Below are 18,113 nucleotides of genomic sequence, written 5' to 3' on the forward strand. Positions count from 1 at the left end.
CTCGGTGCCTCTTTTGATGAATTTTGTTGTTGCAGGCAACCCTGCCAAATATTTTTTTGAAGGGTATCCATCCAGCCTTATCCATTTGGGCAGGTAAAAAGAGACCCACCAATTCCCTTCCAGGTGTGGATCGATTGCAAGCTGCAGCGTGGCAAAGCTTGCAACGAAGTGAAAAATGATGAGAGGCTGAGCGATAGCAGAGCCTTCTTCACCCTCTCCCTCTTCTTAGGTTTTCAATTTCAAGCAGGGTTCAAGGCTTCAAGATTTTGTCCCATAGGAATGTAGTCCAGGGATTTCCGGGATCCAAATCTCGGCTTCGTGTCCCAGGCCAGCCCTACTATGTCCTCTTCTACAAGTGGGACTGACTTCCTTTTTTTTTTTTTTTTGCTCTCCCTCTTCTTAGGTTTTCAATTTCAAGCAGGGTTCAAGGCTTCAAGATTTTGTCCCATAGGAATGTAGTCCAGGGATTTCCTGGATCCAAATCTCGGCTTCGTGTCCCAGGCCAGCCCTACTATGTCCTCTTCTACAAGTGGGACTGACTTCCTATTTTTTTTTTTTGGAAAAAAAAACAAGCGCTGGACCAGAACTTTTGATGTGGATTTTAATTTAGTCAGAACTTTTGATGTGGATTTCCATTTCTGACAGGCCTCACCCGGTTGGTGAATATGATGCTCACGGAATCCGCTGCCTCCTCATGTCGATGAATTGTCCAAGGGAAAACTGGATCCGCTGCCTCCTCAAATTGAGGAATTGTCCATAGTATATGGAATATCAGCCAAAACGGGAATATATGGAATATCATAATATGCATATCCATATTTATTTAAGAAATATGCGCAAATATTAGTTAGATGTAAAAATTTATATTTATATTTAGTTTAAACGTCAAATAATTAAATTTTATAACTATAATATCAAATATATTACTAATTACAAGTAAATCAAGTTAATAATAATTAGTATGTTAATTTATTTTTTAAAAAAATATTTGTTTGGGATTTGTTATTATATCATAGGATAATTTGATGTGAATCATTTATTTAAAAAAATAATTATGAGAAAAAATAAATTTTACTATTTTTAGTTGGTGGAAAAATTATTTTGGAGAAAAATTACTGTATTTAGTTGGAGATAATTTTATATAGAAATATTATCAAATTTCCAGCAATACTTTTGAATAAACAATTCAACTATTTTTTTAATATATTTTTTGGTCATTTAGGCTTTCTTACACGGAGGCCATCAAGATGGATCATTTTGAATATTTAGATATTCCTCCATGAGTTAACATATATTTTTAAATTAATTATACATATATTATAAAATATATTTTTTATTTTAATAATTTTATAAATATATTTATTAATAATAAATATATTATTTTTTGATATATAATAATAATAATAATAATAATAATAATATATTATTTATTAATAAATTAACTATTAAATCATATCCATATTTTTTGGGGGGTACAAAAATCATATCCATATTCATTTCCTCATCCGGATATATTTCGATAGGAAGTTAAATTTCCGGTCCACTCCCAGGTTAAAAACTGCCGAAACTGGTTGCGCGAGTAATAATGAGAAAATTTGAGGCGATCGGGCCGGACGAGAGAGAAAGAATAGTGGGGTTGCAAGTGGGCACGGCGAGGGAAGGGAGAAACGAATCCTGCTTCGATGGCTGCGATGCTAGTCCACCATCACTAACGCTGTCTCTGTATTCATCCATCATCTTCTTCGTCTTCTTCTTCTTCTTCTCATCCCCTCCGCCGTTGCTCCCACCCCACCCAGAACCAAACTGAAACCCCTCCTTCGTCCGCGCTGCCGCTCTGATCGATCCCGTGTCTGTCTTCCCGGGTCCTAGTCCCAGCTGTTGGTTGTCGTCACCGTCATCTTCTTCTTGGATCTGGCTTCTGGGCCTCGTTCGTTGGTGGGGTTTCTTTCCAATTCCTCCTGGGTGCGGGGCAAGGCGTGAGCGCGATCCCATCCCACAGATATATCCGTAATAAATGGCGCTATACGGATGCTTGGGCGGCCTCTCTCCTCCGTACGAGGGGAGGCCCTTGCAGCAGCGACCATATCACAAGCCAAGGGGCCTCTTTTCCACGTACACGCCGGTCCTTCGCCGCGCGGGCGCGCGCGCAGGGAGGCCCTCAATAACTTCCCTGGTGCCCGCTCTACCGACATCCCTAGGGCCGGCCCAGGTCTCATTCAAGGAGGTAACGAAATGAATACCCCATACACCTCCGGGGGCCTCCTCCTTCCTTGTACTCTTCTGTTGTATCCATGGTTGATTTTAGGGTAAAAGGTGATGATGCACTGCCATTCTTGCTGATTGATTGCTCCATTGATCGATTGCCTGGCTGTCTAGGTGATTGAGTTGCTGATAGACCGGGTCGATCTATCCGAAGACGAGGCCGAGGCATCTCTCGACCTTCTGCTTGCGGAGGCGAATGAGGCTCTGATCAGCGCCTTCCTCGTCCTACTGAGGGCCAAAGGAGAGACCTTTGAAGAGGTAATCCCCTTCCATCTCTTCTCGCCGTCAAGATCTCGGCCGGTAACCTGTAGACTGAAGCATACGGCTTAGCTGGATGCAGATTGTGGGATTGGCAAGGGCCATGATCAAGTGCGGCGTCAGGGTGGAAGGACTGGATGATGCAGTTGATGTTGTTGGAACGGGCGGTGATGGGGCGAACACCGTGAACATCTCCACCGGTGCTTCTATTCTGGCTGCAGCTGCTGGTGCGAGTGTTGCAAAGGTGAAATAAGTTATGCTTAAATGTTTGTCCCGTGAAGCTTGTTGGTGCTTGGAATTCTAAATGTCATATAGGGGAAATGAATGATGCTCTTGTGTGCCTTCCAGCAAGGAAACCGTGCCAGCTCTTCTGCTTGCGGGAGTGCAGATGTGTTGCAGGCATTGGGCGTGAAAATTGATTTGGGCCCTGAGGTACAGAGGATGAATGATTGTGATAGATGAAATAACATTTCTTCCATTAAGCTGTAGTCTACAAGGCTATCATTTCTTCTGTTCGTATACCATGGTATTGTCCCAGTAAGCAAGCGAGGAACACCTGAACTGGGTAATCTGGATAACAGAACCAAAACATGCCCTGAAAGCTAGACATGGCATAACATGGTTTTGTCGTGCTGTTGCGTTTTAGACCTTATGTGCTTTTATAATCTATAAAACATAGTTATATTGATCTTTGGTGCTAATATTATATTTATTGCGTAAGGAGGTGAAAAGGTGCGTCAAGGAAGCGGGCATTGGGTTCATGATGGCTCCCAATTACCACCCAGCTATGAAAATTGTCAGCCTGGTACGGAAAAGGCTTAAAGTGAAGACAGTATTTAACATTCTTGGACCAATGTTGAATCCAGCACGGGTACCTTTTGCTGTTGTTGGTGTGTACAACGAAGATATCGTAAGTAGATAACATAGTAGGCGTTGGTTTGATATTTTTGCTTCTGATTAAAACATTGCTAATAGCATACCTTCTGAGATTTTGTTTCTTAAAATATAACCCTCTAAATGATGGTAGTATTAATGTTATTAGTGCTCTTCAGTCTGGTCGATATGGCCGTGAATTAGGATCAGTAATATTTTGCAAACTGAAAGCTTTTCCAAAGATAGCAACAACTTAATGAGAGAACCAAACCAGCACTCGGAAAGAGTGGAGTAAAAGAAGCAAATTTTGGCAAACATGGTAAGTGAAAACTACTGCGAAACAGTGATGGTAGGTCCCCTCCAATTTTAGAAGGAATTTAAGGCAATGGAAGAGTTACCCATGAGTGGTAAGGATATGAAGTGGGTAGAGAACTAGAGATGAAGATTAAAATTTTGGAAAAAAAAATTGTTGAGTGGAGGCTTTCTTGATAAAGGGCTCATCGGTTCACCATAATGACCAATAGCTCCCTTTTCCCCACACTTTGTTCATCACCACATTATGGACATTTAATGGTTGATCAGTCATAACATCATCCACTAGATTTTGGGGTCAATATCTGCACAACAGAAATGTCTGATGTAGTTTAGTTGCAGTTTAAGTTTTTTTATTATTTATTGGTTCTGTTGTTAGTTAACTTACTGTTATTGAATCTAAAGAGACTTATTACTAGGTCTTTTAGGAGTTGGTCAGGATTTTCTAACTTTCTAGGGATTTTCATAATCAATTTTTTCTTTTTTTGCTGAGATTTTGAGCCCTATTATAAGTGGGAATATCATCTAAAGGTCATATTATCAGGTTTCACTAGCTTGCACTGCAAATTTCATTAAACTTTCGTCTGAAGCTAACATTAGACTCTGGTGTTCATTATACCATTGAATAAATTAAGAAACTTTTGAACCCATTAGGATTGCAATTTGAAGAAAATTTTATGGCCTTTTATGTGGAATCATATAAAATTGCAAGTTTTATTTTCAAAAAGTTTTTGTGGTCGTTCTTTTTGCTTTTTCTCCCTGCTCTTTATCCAGATAAATGCCAACCTTCAGCTCCATTATTGTTCTCCCCTCATAGCCATTTCATTTACTCATATTCCATTCCTTTAAGCGTGACCTTTATTTTTTTGAAATACGAGTGTGATAGACCTAAATCTTGCCAAATGTAACCTCCACCTTTTGAGTTACACTTGCCCATTTTGGAATTTTCTTGCTGCTCATACTGAAATACTACTAAGATGGTTAAGACTCTACCAATCTCTCACTGTCAATTCTATTTCATGTTTCAACGAACTTTTCTTAACATAACATATCTCAGCCCCCAATTGTCTACTACTTGTCATGCACTATGCAGATTTCGTTGGAAGTAGGCACGGACAATTCGGTTAGTTCGTGCAACGATAAATAATCTTCCAATACTTGGTCAACGATTGGTTTTGACTAGTTGAATTTATTAGAGGAAATATTGACCAGTTTATGTCTTTACTTACAGTCTAAGAAATCAATTGGACTCCTACTAAACTAATAACAGTGTTTAGAAGATGTATGTTGCAATCCTATACTAAACATCAATTCTCGTATAGTGGCATAAGATCTTATATATCTCATGCCATAATTGTAATTGACCAGATTGTTATGGCATAAACATTAGTGACATCCCCATTTTCTTAAAAGTAATAAGCTGAAAAGTCCCTTTTAGATGCAAACAAAAGCACCATCCTAGGAGAAACATGTCTAGTTATGTTTCCTGTGAGCAACCCCTTGCCTCCACCAACCCACGCCCTTCCAAGATTTTCTGTTGTGTGAATACTAATCTACTATTTGTGCTCTCATATGTGTTGTATTACAAACAAACCAAATCCAATAGCCTTTTAGACTCCTAATTGCCAACCCCCTCTAAATTTTCACATGTTCCATGATGAGATCTTCATAAATTACCAGCAATTTCCCACTTTATTCCACATCCCACCCCATTTGATCAGACCCTGCAATTTGCACTCTAAAATTGCTGTGTTTATGCTCTTGAATCTCTCTTTTCCAATCATCAGAGTTACAATTTTTTTGGAAAGGAGCAAGTTTTCTTTCCTCTGCACATGCTAAAAAGACGCCTAGCTTGATGTATTTTTCAAGGTAAGGGAAACACCTTTGTTATCTCCTATACTATTTAACATCTCGTCGGGCCAACCCATCTAACTCTCTGGTCCTTTGAACACATTGATATAATGCACCTTATTATATTCCCCATTGATCTTCTTAGATTTCTATGTTTATGGTGTGCCGCCTGAAGGGGTGGCAGAATCTAACACCTAAACCTGCCAATCTACATGAACCCACCCAGAACAAATGGGTTTGGGTGAGGTTTCTTAGAAATTGGATTAATTCGAGGTCAACCCATTTTGGGTTTAGCCTTGGACCTGATGGATCACCCTGAGTGATCCAATCAAGAACCAACTAGCTCGTAGGCACAACATAGTTCGTAGTTCTTTAATTTTTCCCATGTGGCTCAATTCACTTTAAAAGGGGTAATAGAGAGTGATGGACAGGGCGAGCCATGGGATTTTGGAATTCGGGGCTGCATTTTAGCTATTTTACCCTTGATTAGTTTAGGACTATCATATAGCCTAAATTCCTAATTTTTTTATTGTGATTATGATGAGATATCTGAATTTAAATCTGATTTCCTTGTTTGTGATCTTTGCATATCATGTTTTGCTTTATTTTTTAGTTATATATGGACGATTGATGGATGAAGACTTAAATGGGTTGGTAGGTGGTTAGGTTTCTATAAAAGAAACAGGTTGCTTATGAGCTTACAATTTCCAACCCAATCATTAATGGGTTGAGTATAGGCTGAGAGTTTTTTCTATATCAAAGCTGGCTCGGACCAACCCAACCCATTGCCACTCCTAGCAACCCGTTAAAGTTGCTTTACATTTCCACAAAACCAAACTTGAGAATGAGATTTGTTTGACTTAGTTGAGAAGGCCATTTCTCTTCATTCTTGAACCCCCTCACACTCTCTTTGCCTTGTTCATTTCTTAGGACAAAGGCTAATGCCCCAAATAACTGCGGTTAACGACCATCAAAACGTCACATCTCAAAACTTAAACTCTCCCAAATTCTCTCTATCCCTTCCCTCCTAACTCCATGGAGGATAACATTTGTTTCTTCTTCTTCCTTACACCAAACAATTCAAATCCTCTCAACCTCCCACCCGTTGCTCTCTCCTTGCGCATGTTATCATGAATAAACAAGAATGTGGGAGGATGTTGCACAAAAATAAAATGTGAAGGACTTAGGTTACTAGTTTAAGTTTCCTTTTGTTGCACAAGAAATGACTACTAATCTAAGTTTGTTTTGCCATCAAACTTGAGTCTATCTTATTCAAACTAAGGTCGCTTTTGTATCCTCAGTATGGCTGTCCCATTGAATTATTAAGCTAAAATTAATGGTAGAGATGCTATGAGGTTTTGTATCTCTAGTCTTTGTGTAATTAGATAGCAGTCCACCCCAGTAGTTTGCACTTGTAAGGCAACAGAGGTGACCTAGGCTTATATTGGGTATGTTTAGCACGTTTGCTGAAGGACTCATGCATGCCCTGTGTATGTTTATGTTAAATTAATCTCATGTTAATATTACTAAAAATTTATTTGTATAATTTCAAAGGCAGATTTTATGAAAAGTTGGGATTAATTGCTTGAATAGGTAATGAAGATGGCCAAAGTATTGCAACGGTTTGGAATGAAAAGAGCATTAGTAGTACATTCAGAGGGTTTGGATGAAATAAGTCCACTAGGTAAAATCTCATATAACATTTTCATTTCGCCTGCTCTGAAATCATTCAATTTATTAGAAGTGTCCGTGTCATGAGTTCCTGACTTGATGAGTATCCTTCGATGCTATTTATCTTTGAACTCGTGTAGGGGTATTTTCCTCACATTGACTCACTGATTTGTAACAAACTATTGTGCTTTTTGCAGGACCTGGATATTTTCTTGATGTTACTCCTGAAAAGATTCGGAAATTACACTTTGATCCATGTATATAACTTTTTTTGATCATTCCCTCAACACTTTTGACTAGATGAACTGAAGTAAATGCTGTTAGTCTTACGGAAACTTGTCTCTTGCAAATGCATTTTGTTGGAACTCGTAATCAAGCACATCCACGAATAAAAGCTCATTGGCCTTGGTTTTTATCTAAATATTCCAAATTTATGTTCCTACTAATCCAATCCTTGATGATGCAGTGGAATTTGGTATTCCTCGATGTACTATAGAAAGCTTAAAAGGGGGAGATGCAGAATTCAATGCTAAAGTTCTTAGAGATGTTCTGTCTGGTCAGAAGGGATCAATTGCAGATGCTTTTGTAAGTCACTCTATCTGAATTATCTGCTTCATGAGGTTGATTTTGTTTCCTTTGTTCTGTTCTCAAGGAGGCAAAGTTTTTCTGTTTTAATTAGTGCTTACTAAGCACTACGTACTTTTCAGTTTATTTTACCATCTGAAGCTCTGTTGTGGCCTTTGTAGGATATCATGGTATTGCCTTCAGTTATAAAATTGATTAGTACTTCATGAGCATAAACTGGACTGACTACAAATATGGTCGGGTCTTTGAGGTTATGTTGGTATCACAACGTATATAATGGTTTATTTTAAGAATTTCCTAAAGAATCTTAATATCATCACTCGGCAAAACTTTGATGAGTATGAAACCATCACATCACAAAAGAAAATCAAGTTGCTTAAGTTATTCATTAAGAAGATAAGATGTCCTCAATTACATATCTTGTGCTAATTTTTTAGAATCTTCAAGCCAAGAACATATGACCATGAGTGCATATTGGACAAAATTTAACTTTTGGGGAAAAAAGGAGTAGAAACTTTTACAGACATCATTCAGAGTTGTCTTAACCGATGGCCACAATAGTCTCTTCTTTCACATGTTTATTTATCACTGAGCAGATTCAAATGTAGGGTATAGTTTCACTATGAGGGTTTTTGAGCATTGAGATTTCCTATCCAAAAAAATTGATTGCAAGGTAAAAAAGTATGTAGAAGGTTAATGAAATTCTGCAATTCAAGTAAAATTGATTGTGCAATCATTAGTCATCTGATAGCAAGTAGTTTGGCAAAATGTGCTAGTTCAAAATATCAAATTGATAAAAGGGCAGCCCGGGTGCACAGGTTACGAGGGTTAGAAGTGAGCAGTCTTGCCCTTGCATGCAGAAAGGTTGTTTTCCGCATTCTGAACCTGTGGCATCTAGGTTATGATGAAGCAACCTTACTCGCCCTCCTAAAAATATCAAATTGATCATTATACTAAAATTTTAACCTGACACCCAAATCTTATAGGACTTAATGTGGATCTCCATTGTGATCATTTGTGATCAATTTCTTAGATACAGTAGTTTCAGTTCTATTCTTTTTATAATATAGCCAACCAAAACCAAACATACACACCTGAGCTAGATACATTGTTGGCATGATAATTCCTTCACTCCTGCTTTATTATCATGGCAGGCTGCTCATAACTCCAATAGTTTCTTGCTACAAACAGTGGTTTACACAGCTCGTTCTAGCCAGAATCTATGGAATAAAAATTAAAACTGGCTCTAAAATAAGTCACCAACAGTGCAGCACTTAGCTTCTTTAACTGACTTATTACTGGTAGAGATGCCTCTGAACGATTACCAGATGTTTTACTAATTTTCCTTGAACATGCAGGTACTGAATGCAGCAGCTGCACTTTGGGTTAGCGGTCGTGTGAGCACTTTAGGCGAAGGAGTGGCTCTAGCGCAAGAGACACATCTGTCTGGCAAAGCCATTGATACACTGGAGTTATGGATAAGACTCTCCAATGTAAGTGTATTTAGTCTGTAAATGGTTGCTTCTCCAGTGTTGCTAATTGATTTTGTAGATTCCCGAAGTTCAGATTCAATTTCACTTTTCCTCATTTCATGTGGTGAATGCAGAAATTGAGAGGATAAGCCAGCCGTCTGTTAAATCTTGAACAATTCATGCCTGTGATTCAGAAGTATCTGAAGATGTAGCACGATAGCATCAGTATAGGTCTCCAATTCTGTAACTTATGGGGCATTAAAATTTTTCCATGGATGCTGTATCACTTGTTGATAGTTGTTGTTTCCTTTGATTTTTTCTGTTCTTTGCATTAAGAACAGGAGGTGTTGGGATTATGAAATTACTCTGGTATTTTTACTTGGAAAAAAGATAGGAAGGGGTTAAGCTAATAAGTTTACCGACTTGACGAGTTGATAAAGATTTTTGTTTCATCTCATTAGCGACTTGACAAGTTGGCATCCACGTTATTAGTCCTAGATGTTGATAAAAATTCTTGTTTCATCTCATATTGAAAAACACAATCAAGGTCAATAATGATTTCAATGCCTGGTCAAATCATGGAGCAAGACCATGGTCGGTGTTAGCGAACGATGTCTAGATTTGTGACCTCAGGCTTGATGTTCTGCATGGGGCAGTGGTACAGGCTGGAATGCGGTCAAGGTTTCGATGCCTCTGAGCAAATAATTTTTAAAAGATATTCACCTTAAAAAGAAGTTTAAAAATCTCTCCCATTAGCGACAACAGAACCTTGAGACAAATGTTTCCAAATTAGAAATTCGGCCGGTTCCCAAGCAACCATTTCATTCCCCGTGCCTCGGTTATGCTGGGAACATGGAATCGGTTTCTCACCATGCAGGGAACATGGAATAAGTGCTTTCTCACCATGCGGGGAACATCGAATAAGTGCTAGAGCCGAATAAATGCTAGATTGAATGGATCCAAATTAGCAAGAGCAGCAATTCAATCTATCAGCCAGCATTATCAGCCGATGAAAGATTCAAAACGGAGGGGCACTTCCACTCATGCCCATCCAGCAATCATGCCCAATTCATTGAGTATAACCCAATTGAAAGTCTCATGAATCCTTCATTGAGTATAACCCAATTGAAAGTCTCACGAATCCTTCATTGAGTATAACCCAATTGAAAGTCTCATGAATCCCCAACGTCATCATTGTGGTTCCCAATTCATTCATCATTGTGGTTCCCAATTCATAAAACCCAATTGAAAGTCCTCATGAATCCCCCCAATGTCTTCCCTGTTCATTATTCTTGCATCAACATTTTGAAATCTTCAAACACACGCACGCGCTAACTAATGCATCAACATTTTGAAATCGGCATTGCTTCAAAAACAAACATGAGATCAACATTCAAATATCAGCTGCATATTAAAGTTCAAACTACCGAGACAAGCGAGGAAAGGCATGCCAGTAACAGTGAACAGCTAGCCACAGTTTAACATAATTATATGATAAGACAGGACTGATTCCTTATTACTGATTCACAGCTGATATTAACTCTCTTTTTAACATAATTATATGACAAGATAGGACTGATTCCTTACTTTTCCCTTCTGCACCTAACCATGACCATCTATGCTGCAGGACCAGCAAGAGCACCAGCTTCAGTTAGCAGGGGTACCAGCTTACCTCCATTGTGCCTCCCCATAACACCTGTTAAAATAATCAGACATCTCAATGAGCGACAACAATATAAAAAGGCTTGAAAGAAAAGCTCCCAAATGAAAGGAACAATCCCTTAGACAAAATTCACTGCAACAAAAGGCATTGCCATATATGGGAATTGTTATTTCCACTGGTTATTTCTGTCCATATATCATGACCAGGCAACAACCGAGACAGAATTTCATTTCATGCCAGATGAATGATAAAGAAACAGAAGCTAAGGTTTTTAGGAATAATCAGTTTTCCTACATACAACCGCACCAATGTGAGTAGGTTATGGAACATACTGTCGCAACCACCAATATGATTTCCACCAATAAAAACATTGGGAACTGTCCTCTGTGCAGTCCACTCTGCCAGTGCTGACTGTATCTCAGACCCATCACCTTCATGATCAAGACTGAATGAGTCAGTTATTTATTAAAAAAAAAGAAAAAAAAATCCACCAATACTCAAAGATATTCCATAACAAACTTGCATGACAGAATTAATAAGCACTAGTCAGAATAGGATGTTGATCAATTGAATTGATGGTGAATGAAAGAAAGAATCATTAAAACAGAAAAAGGTGATAACTGATTGGTTCTCAACCAGTGCAAAATGCACCATCACCGTAATGATTTCTGCTAGCAACCTTAGAGCTTAGCACTTAAAAACTTGGCAAATACTACAGAGGCAATAATGCTAGTTCAGCGGTAGCCCTGACTACATTTATCACATACCAAACAGTTTATTGCATGCTGACACAATAATTACTAAACAAGGAACAATCCACAGATTATATAGTGATTTCCTGCCTTACATCCCGGATGTCTGAGGCAACAATTTAATGAATAAAGAATCACAATTACCAAACCCATCTTCCAATGTTTTATCAAAGACATAGCTGCCTCAATCTGAACAGCATATTGTTACATTAAAAATTTAGTCTCAAATATGTAAACCACAATCGGAACAGCATATTCCCAAACTAAGAATTTAAAGTCAAATATATAATCCAAAAAAAGAAATAAAGCACTGATATCAACCCCGACTATGGTTAGTTGCTTGTCCATAAGAACTTCCAGAGAAAAATAATCTGACTTCAAGAATTAAAATGACCCAGGGTTTAGCAAAGTGGACTCACTTTCCACATCCAGCTCAATCACTTTATAATTGGCACCTAACTGGGAAAGCAACTGCTTAACCCGCGTGCAGAATGAACAGTACGACTTGCTGCAACAACCAAGAAAACAAAAGTAGAAATGCATGAGCTCTGATGGACAAAGGGTAAAAAAAATAAGCAATGGGTTTAATGAAGACAGAGTTAACATTGACAGTTAAGGCAGAGAGATGAATTTCTTCAAGGGAAACCGTCAGTTATCATGGTAGAGAACTACATTTTTACAGGCACAAATGCAGAATTTTTTTATGCATCTCCGCCACTCAGCAACAAGAATAAATTTAAGTTCTTAAAATTCAACTTTAGTTCACATCAATCTCCAGAACTTAGTAAAATAAAGACGGGTAAGGCAGAGCTCTGAATACAAGTTAAAAATTTTAAACAACATATGGCTAAAAGGTAAGAAGCCAACTAATAAAAAGTACCTTAAAAATTGTATGTAACTATGACTTGCAAAATGATTCCAAATAAGTTTGTCAATAAATAAGCTCTTAAATCTAATTATCACAATTTGCGGTTTCATATGTCAACAATGAATACAGTTCCAGTGGCTGCACTGCCATAGCAAAATAGTTACCGATTCATCCAGACTTCCACAGCAAAAATAATGATTATTATTAGTCCATGAATTATAAGGCTAAAGGTTTAGCCCACATGTCCACAGGAAGTCAGCTGCCAATTTATGGCATTACTTTACATAAGTTCCATTTAAGCTAGGTATCTTCACTTGTATGAAAATCAAAGCAAGAAAATTAATGTAACATCAAAAATGCTAAAATTACCTATATGAAGTTGATAGGTTGATTCTTAATATTTTCACCTTTTATTAGGCAACATAAGCTAGAGCTCACTTAGGTCCTCTTCATCCCCTCATACTTCATGGAAGTGGAAGTACAGAATGGCATCTTTCATTCATAAATCTGGGTGCAAAATGATGATGCATACACAAAAACTAAACCAGAATTGTTGGAAAAATCATTGTTCAGATATCCGAAGGCTTGTTGAAATGCACTTTGACAAGTACAAGAAGTTCAAATCACTAATGATTTTAATTGTAATCAACCATTTGAACATATTCAGAAGCACCATATATTTGTGTTAGTATCTGGATGTTTAAAAGCTGAACCCTCATATTGAAAATTGTATCTCAATTTTGAGAGCAAGGTTTTATGTACCTAGAGTATCATTGCAGTGATCAATTACCGCTTGTAAATCACACAAAATTTCATGCGCAAACCATAAGAAATTTAAAAATAATTCTGACACAAGGACAAACTCCATATTTAACTTTCAAAAGAATATCCAAAATAAAAAATCCTTATAAGCTGTCTTCTTATCTGCTGATTGGTGTTTTTGGCTGCATCTGGCTTTGGTTAAAGGAGGGTTAAATGGAATCAAGGCCACTTTTAGCCATTCGTTCCACTTTAACTCACCAAAGACTAGATGAAATAGATTACACCGGCAATGTCAACATTTTAAAGAGTTGGTAAATCTACCTTTTCCACCTAACTTGAAGCAAAATGCTCTATCATATAGGGTATAGTAGTTTATTACAGAGTAAAGTGGGTTAGGAGTAAATTAACCAAATTGCTCTGAATTAACTTATTTTGGAACCAAACACAGCCTTTAGATTTTATCTGAAGACCATGGATATCACCCAAAGTTGCCCTGACCAGGAAATTGGCACAGAAGATCACCTCTTAGCCCATTAGGCCAATGAAAAGTGCATCCAGAAACCAATAATGAATAGACCCAACCTCCAAAGGGTTCATGATAGGTTGAGAGCCAATCAAAAAACATTCTCGGACATCAAGGATCATAACTCGATTCTTAAATCAGAGCCCTTCGAGGTGAGATCTGTTAGCATGAATAACAAGCACTCACTAAAGTTGCAAAGTTAAACACTGGATATTGAATTTGGATGTCAGTCAGCCTAAGATAGATTTAGCCGGAGATAAAAATGGTGTTTAAAAAAAATATAGGACTAGTCAGAAATGTTTAACAAAAGACTATGGGTACTAAACCAAAAGTGTAAGTTGCATTTAGTATGTCCAACAATGTCTATCACCATAATGGGGAAGGGAAATGCTTAAGATCAAAAAGAAATGTAACCTTCATAGCTTGCAAGATAATGACCATAAAAACCTAGCTGCCAGCATGTGTTTGAGGAATGTCTTCTATGAGTAGGAAGATGACTATACGGTCCTTAAAATTGTGTTTAGTGCGAGATAACCAGCCAACTCACTTCTCGCCCTTGATAAACATATAGACAGTGCTTACTTGAAATTGCTGGTACAAATTCCTTTATACCCTCGTGCAGTAGTCCACTCACTGTAGAATTTACTTTCTGGATTTCAATTCTGACACTAGGACTGTATCTAACTGAATCTAATACTACCCTACAAGTGTGCTTTAGTAAGGTGTTGAAACATAGACTAAAGTTCCTGCTTGGATTGTCCTTTAGAAGCCAATATGGTTGTGAAAGGGGGAAAAAAGTTCTCAATCAGAATCATCTAAGAAGGTAGGGAAACCACATAACCAGCCTTGGAGAAAATTCTAACATCCAGACTCCCAGATTGGAGGACATCAATCCTATGTCTCTTTCTCTGAGCCAAGACATGGATTTTTTTTTTTCTTATCAGAATTTGCATTACAAATCCAAAATGAACCCTCTTTGATCAAACCCTCAATGAATTCACATTCTTACTCCCCGATGATGATGCTCAGATATATGGAATAACTTAGCCCTCTGGATAGTTGACCTGATAACCCATTATATTTCAAATTAATGCGGACGGATTATAGTTGACCTAGGAGATCGGTTGACCGCATATCTGTGCCTATCTCCATACGACAGAGGATCCAGGATCCCCCCAATCGTGAACCTGCTTGATGGATGATATAAACGGAGAGTAAAAAGGGGATCCCTGGATCTCGCAGCTCTTTCACTCCTCTCAACAACTCACCCCACTGGATCTCGGACGCCTAAAATATATCCCGATGCAGCCGGCACCCATAAACCCTACCTGATTCCTACTGTCGGAAACCCTAATCCAACGATTTTTGTTTAACCTGGAGAGAGAGAGAGAGCACGGGATTCCTACTCCATGAATAGATCAAAACAGAACAGAACGGAAACCCTAAGCGCAAGAACAGACCATGACGCAGCCAACTCAAGATTCCCAAATCTCCGCAAGCATGGCATCAAGAAACCGTGAGAGTCACCACGGACTGAACGAGGGATACGAAGAGAAGGAACGATCGATCGCAAGAGAGAGAAAGGGAGAGAGGAGAGAAAGTATCACGCAGAGAAATGAAGAAAAGGAAAGGGGATGTGGGAAGGGAGAAGAAGAGCGTACCTGAAGACCATGACGGGATTGGAAGAGACGAGTTCCTTGGCCTTGGCGAGCGCCATCTCCCTCTCCTCTTTCGAAACGCCGCCGCTGCTGCTGCTGCTGCTGCTCCACAGCCCTCCCATCTAACTCTATTCCCTTCCTCCTCGTTATTTATAGACGCAGGCAGGAAGATCGTGAGCAGGACGACGACGATGCTTCTGAGAATGGACGGCTAGCGAAGCCAAGCTACCCTCCAGCGAAAAAAAAAAGCCAAGCTAACCTGGCCCTGGACTTGGGTAGAGCTCATCGCAGGCCGGACCTAAACTCTATTCATTGTTAGCCCGATTTCAGCCTGGGTCTATTTAAAATTTATTTATTTATTTATTTATTGCGTCCAAGGCCGGCCGTGATCAGCTTTACCGCCGCCCATTCTCTACCATATACCATTGAAATTTAATATTTATCTCGATTTGGAGCTAACCTTTTGGGATTTCTTCTTCCATGCGGATTCCGGACCACAAATAAACAAAGATTAGACCATCACTTGCTAATGAACAACTAAAACCATTTTTTGCAACTAAACAAAGAACATACAAACCACATGACACTTTGGATAGTTGACTGTTATGAGAGTGCAAAAAGAAAGAAAGAAAAAAAAACATGTACCCAATATATATATTTAGAGAGAGAGAGAGAGAGAGAGATTTTAAAACCAGTAACAATCACATTGATCTCCTAGCTAGATAATGGTGTAAGAAATTTAAATAAGAAATAAAGGAATTTGGTTTCGAAAGCAACAAAGCGGAGAGCTTTGTGTTTACTAAAGTTGCTAAAACCTATAAAGTTTTGCTTACGCTTTATGTAGATAAATTATTAAGTTTTAGTGGAAATATAGAAGGTACTAATGAGATTAATTTTTTTTTAAAATAAAAGTTTTTTGTTTATAGATTCAGATGAAGTCAATGTGATTTTAGGAATGGAAGTAATAAAACAAAGTGATGCATCTAGTTCAATCCAATCACATTATAATGAAAGAATATTAAGAAAATTTAATTTCTTTGAATGTGAGCCTAGTGTAGCACCAATTGGTCCTCATCATAAAGGTAAACCTGTTAAACAAAAAGAATATGAAAAGACTACACAGTTTAATAAAGGTGACCTAATATTCATATGATGTTGCTAGGTTATGTAGATTTATAAAGTAAACCTAATAAAGAATATTGGAAAAAGCTTACTAGAGTTGTGAGATATTTGAAATACACCACGAATTATACTTTGCATTATAAGTATACTTCGCATGTTTTGGAATGTTATAGTGATACTGGTAGATATAGTTCTAAATTTACTAATGGCTATTTATTTTCTTTGGTACGAGGCATAGTTGTGTGGTCTCCCATGACACAATCATACGTTGCTTTTTCTTTTATAGAAGCCAAGTACATTACTATGTCTCTTGCCCTCAAGCAATTTTTATGGATGAGATGTTTCTTACAAGGTATTCCTTTTATTGATATGCTTAAAGACGCAATCATCACTGTGTATTATGATAATTTATTTGTTATATATATGTTTCCAAAAATAAGAACCTTACCGGCAGTAGTAAGCATATTACCATATTAGAAAGCTTGTACAGAAAGGTAAAGTAATTCTCAAATATCTAAAATGTCTGCAGATGCTTTAACAACAAAATCATTATAATTTGGTGAAAAGATTTATAACATAGAGAGATATGGAGCCATTACCGATCACATAGAGATATTCCTAGCTGAATCCCACTCTACAATTGAGATGTCATTCTATAAAATACCTTTATAAATTGAAAACCTAATGAACAGGGTTCAAGGAAACTTGGCCAAAGATCTTCCAAAAAATATTAAGTAGGTAGTATTTCAAGTGCAATTGTCTATTATTAGAATAATGGGTGAGTGCTTTCATCTCCGAGATCCTTAGAGCCGTTAGAGACCTTGAAAGTGTTAGATGTTATATCCTGGAGATGGAAATTCGAAGAGAGAAATATACTTTTTTCTTAAAGACGGCACTTTATTCAGCGTGCCTTGCCTCACCATATACTTTGTTTTAATTCCCATACAAGACAAGTCGGATCACAACCGCCGTAACCTGTCCGTTCTGCACAAGTTAAGCAAGCAAATTACTTGTACCGATTCTCGAATGAGCAAGAGACCTCATCGGACAATCTTGTTGTATATGATATGGATTGCCATCGTCCTGTTAAAGAGGAGATAATGAATCGCCCTCTCTCGATCTCTGTCTCTTTATTTAATGTTGGAATGAAAATCAGGTGCGATCTGGATTTGAGGAGGATTGATGTCACCAGCGAGGGGGAGAAAAGGCCAATCGGCATGCATGAAAAACGCTACTGAATATGGAGGGACCATGAAAAGGAGGAGATTATTCTCCTTTTCCCTGTACTCCTCCATCCCCTCGTCATATCTTCTTTCCTTTTGTACGTGCCTCCGATCAATCAAAGAAATTCGCCCGCCTCATGCCCCACCGGTCTAGTGCTCACCCCACTCCCCGCGACCGCTACTACCACAAACAAAGAACATCATAAACCATCTATCTACGTATCCGAAAACAACACAACTACCCCCATTCCAAGTCCT

General features: G+C 38.1%; 2 protein-coding genes across 4 annotated transcripts; one reads left to right on the top strand and one right to left on the bottom strand.

Annotated features, from left to right (window-relative positions):
- Positions 1 to 1,486: 1,486 nt before the first annotated feature.
- On the top strand, positions 1,487 to 9,741 carry LOC103723128 (anthranilate phosphoribosyltransferase, chloroplastic-like). 3 transcript variants are annotated; one of them, XM_026799979.2, is made up of 10 exons: positions 1,487 to 2,224; positions 2,377 to 2,520; positions 2,603 to 2,764; positions 2,869 to 2,952; positions 3,242 to 3,325; positions 7,150 to 7,240; positions 7,425 to 7,484; positions 7,694 to 7,812; positions 9,171 to 9,305; positions 9,419 to 9,741. In XM_026799979.2, exons 1-10 carry the CDS (start codon positions 2,015 to 2,017, stop codon positions 9,431 to 9,433), a joined length of 1,104 nt encoding a protein of 367 aa, XP_026655780.2. In that variant the 5' UTR covers positions 1,487 to 2,014; the 3' UTR covers positions 9,434 to 9,741. The 3 variants fall into 3 exon arrangements, with proteins under 3 accessions (XP_026655780.2, XP_026655781.2, XP_008812170.2); XM_008813948.4 differs by having other exon boundaries at positions 1,488 to 2,224; positions 3,242 to 3,430; XM_026799980.2 differs by lacking the exon at positions 3,242 to 3,325.
- An 897-nt stretch (positions 9,742 to 10,638) lies between these two features.
- On the bottom strand, positions 10,639 to 15,752 carry LOC103723129 (glutaredoxin). Its single transcript, XM_008813949.4, has 4 exons — positions 15,514 to 15,752; positions 12,119 to 12,207; positions 11,280 to 11,378; positions 10,639 to 10,980 (listed from the first exon to the last, which is right to left on the bottom strand). The coding sequence occupies exons 1-4, from the start codon at positions 15,630 to 15,632 to the stop codon at positions 10,901 to 10,903; spliced, it is 387 nt and encodes a 128-aa protein (XP_008812171.2). The 5' UTR covers positions 15,633 to 15,752; the 3' UTR covers positions 10,639 to 10,900.
- Positions 15,753 to 18,113: the final 2,361 nt, after the last annotated feature.

This window comes from Phoenix dactylifera, chromosome 15 (genome assembly GCF_009389715.1).
Source record: "Phoenix dactylifera cultivar Barhee BC4 chromosome 15, palm_55x_up_171113_PBpolish2nd_filt_p, whole genome shotgun sequence".
Taxonomy (NCBI): Eukaryota; Viridiplantae; Streptophyta; class Magnoliopsida; order Arecales; family Arecaceae; genus Phoenix; species Phoenix dactylifera.

Excerpts from the sequence above, each read along its gene's own strand:
- LOC103723128 (XM_008813948.4), top strand. The coding sequence starts at position 2,015 with ATGGCGCTATACGGATGCTTGGGCGGCCTCTCTCCTCCGTACGAGGGG. Across the intron at positions 2,765-2,868 it reads CTGGTGCGAGTGTTGCAAAG|CAAGGAAACCGTGCCAGCTC; the intron begins GTGAAATAAGTT and ends TGTGCCTTCCAG. Across the intron at positions 2,953-3,241 it reads AAATTGATTTGGGCCCTGAG|GAGGTGAAAAGGTGCGTCAA; the intron begins GTACAGAGGATG and ends TTATTGCGTAAG.
- LOC103723129 (XM_008813949.4), bottom strand. The coding sequence starts at position 15,632 with ATGGGAGGGCTGTGGAGCAGCAGCAGCAGCAGCAGCGGCGGCGTTTCG. Across the intron at positions 12,208-15,513 it reads AATCCCGTCATGGTCTTCAG|CAAGTCGTACTGTTCATTCT; the intron begins GTACGCTCTTCT and ends TGGTTGTTGCAG. Across the intron at positions 10,981-11,279 it reads TCATATTGGTGGTTGCGACA|GTGTTATGGGGAGGCACAAT; the intron begins GTATGTTCCATA and ends TTATTTTAACAG.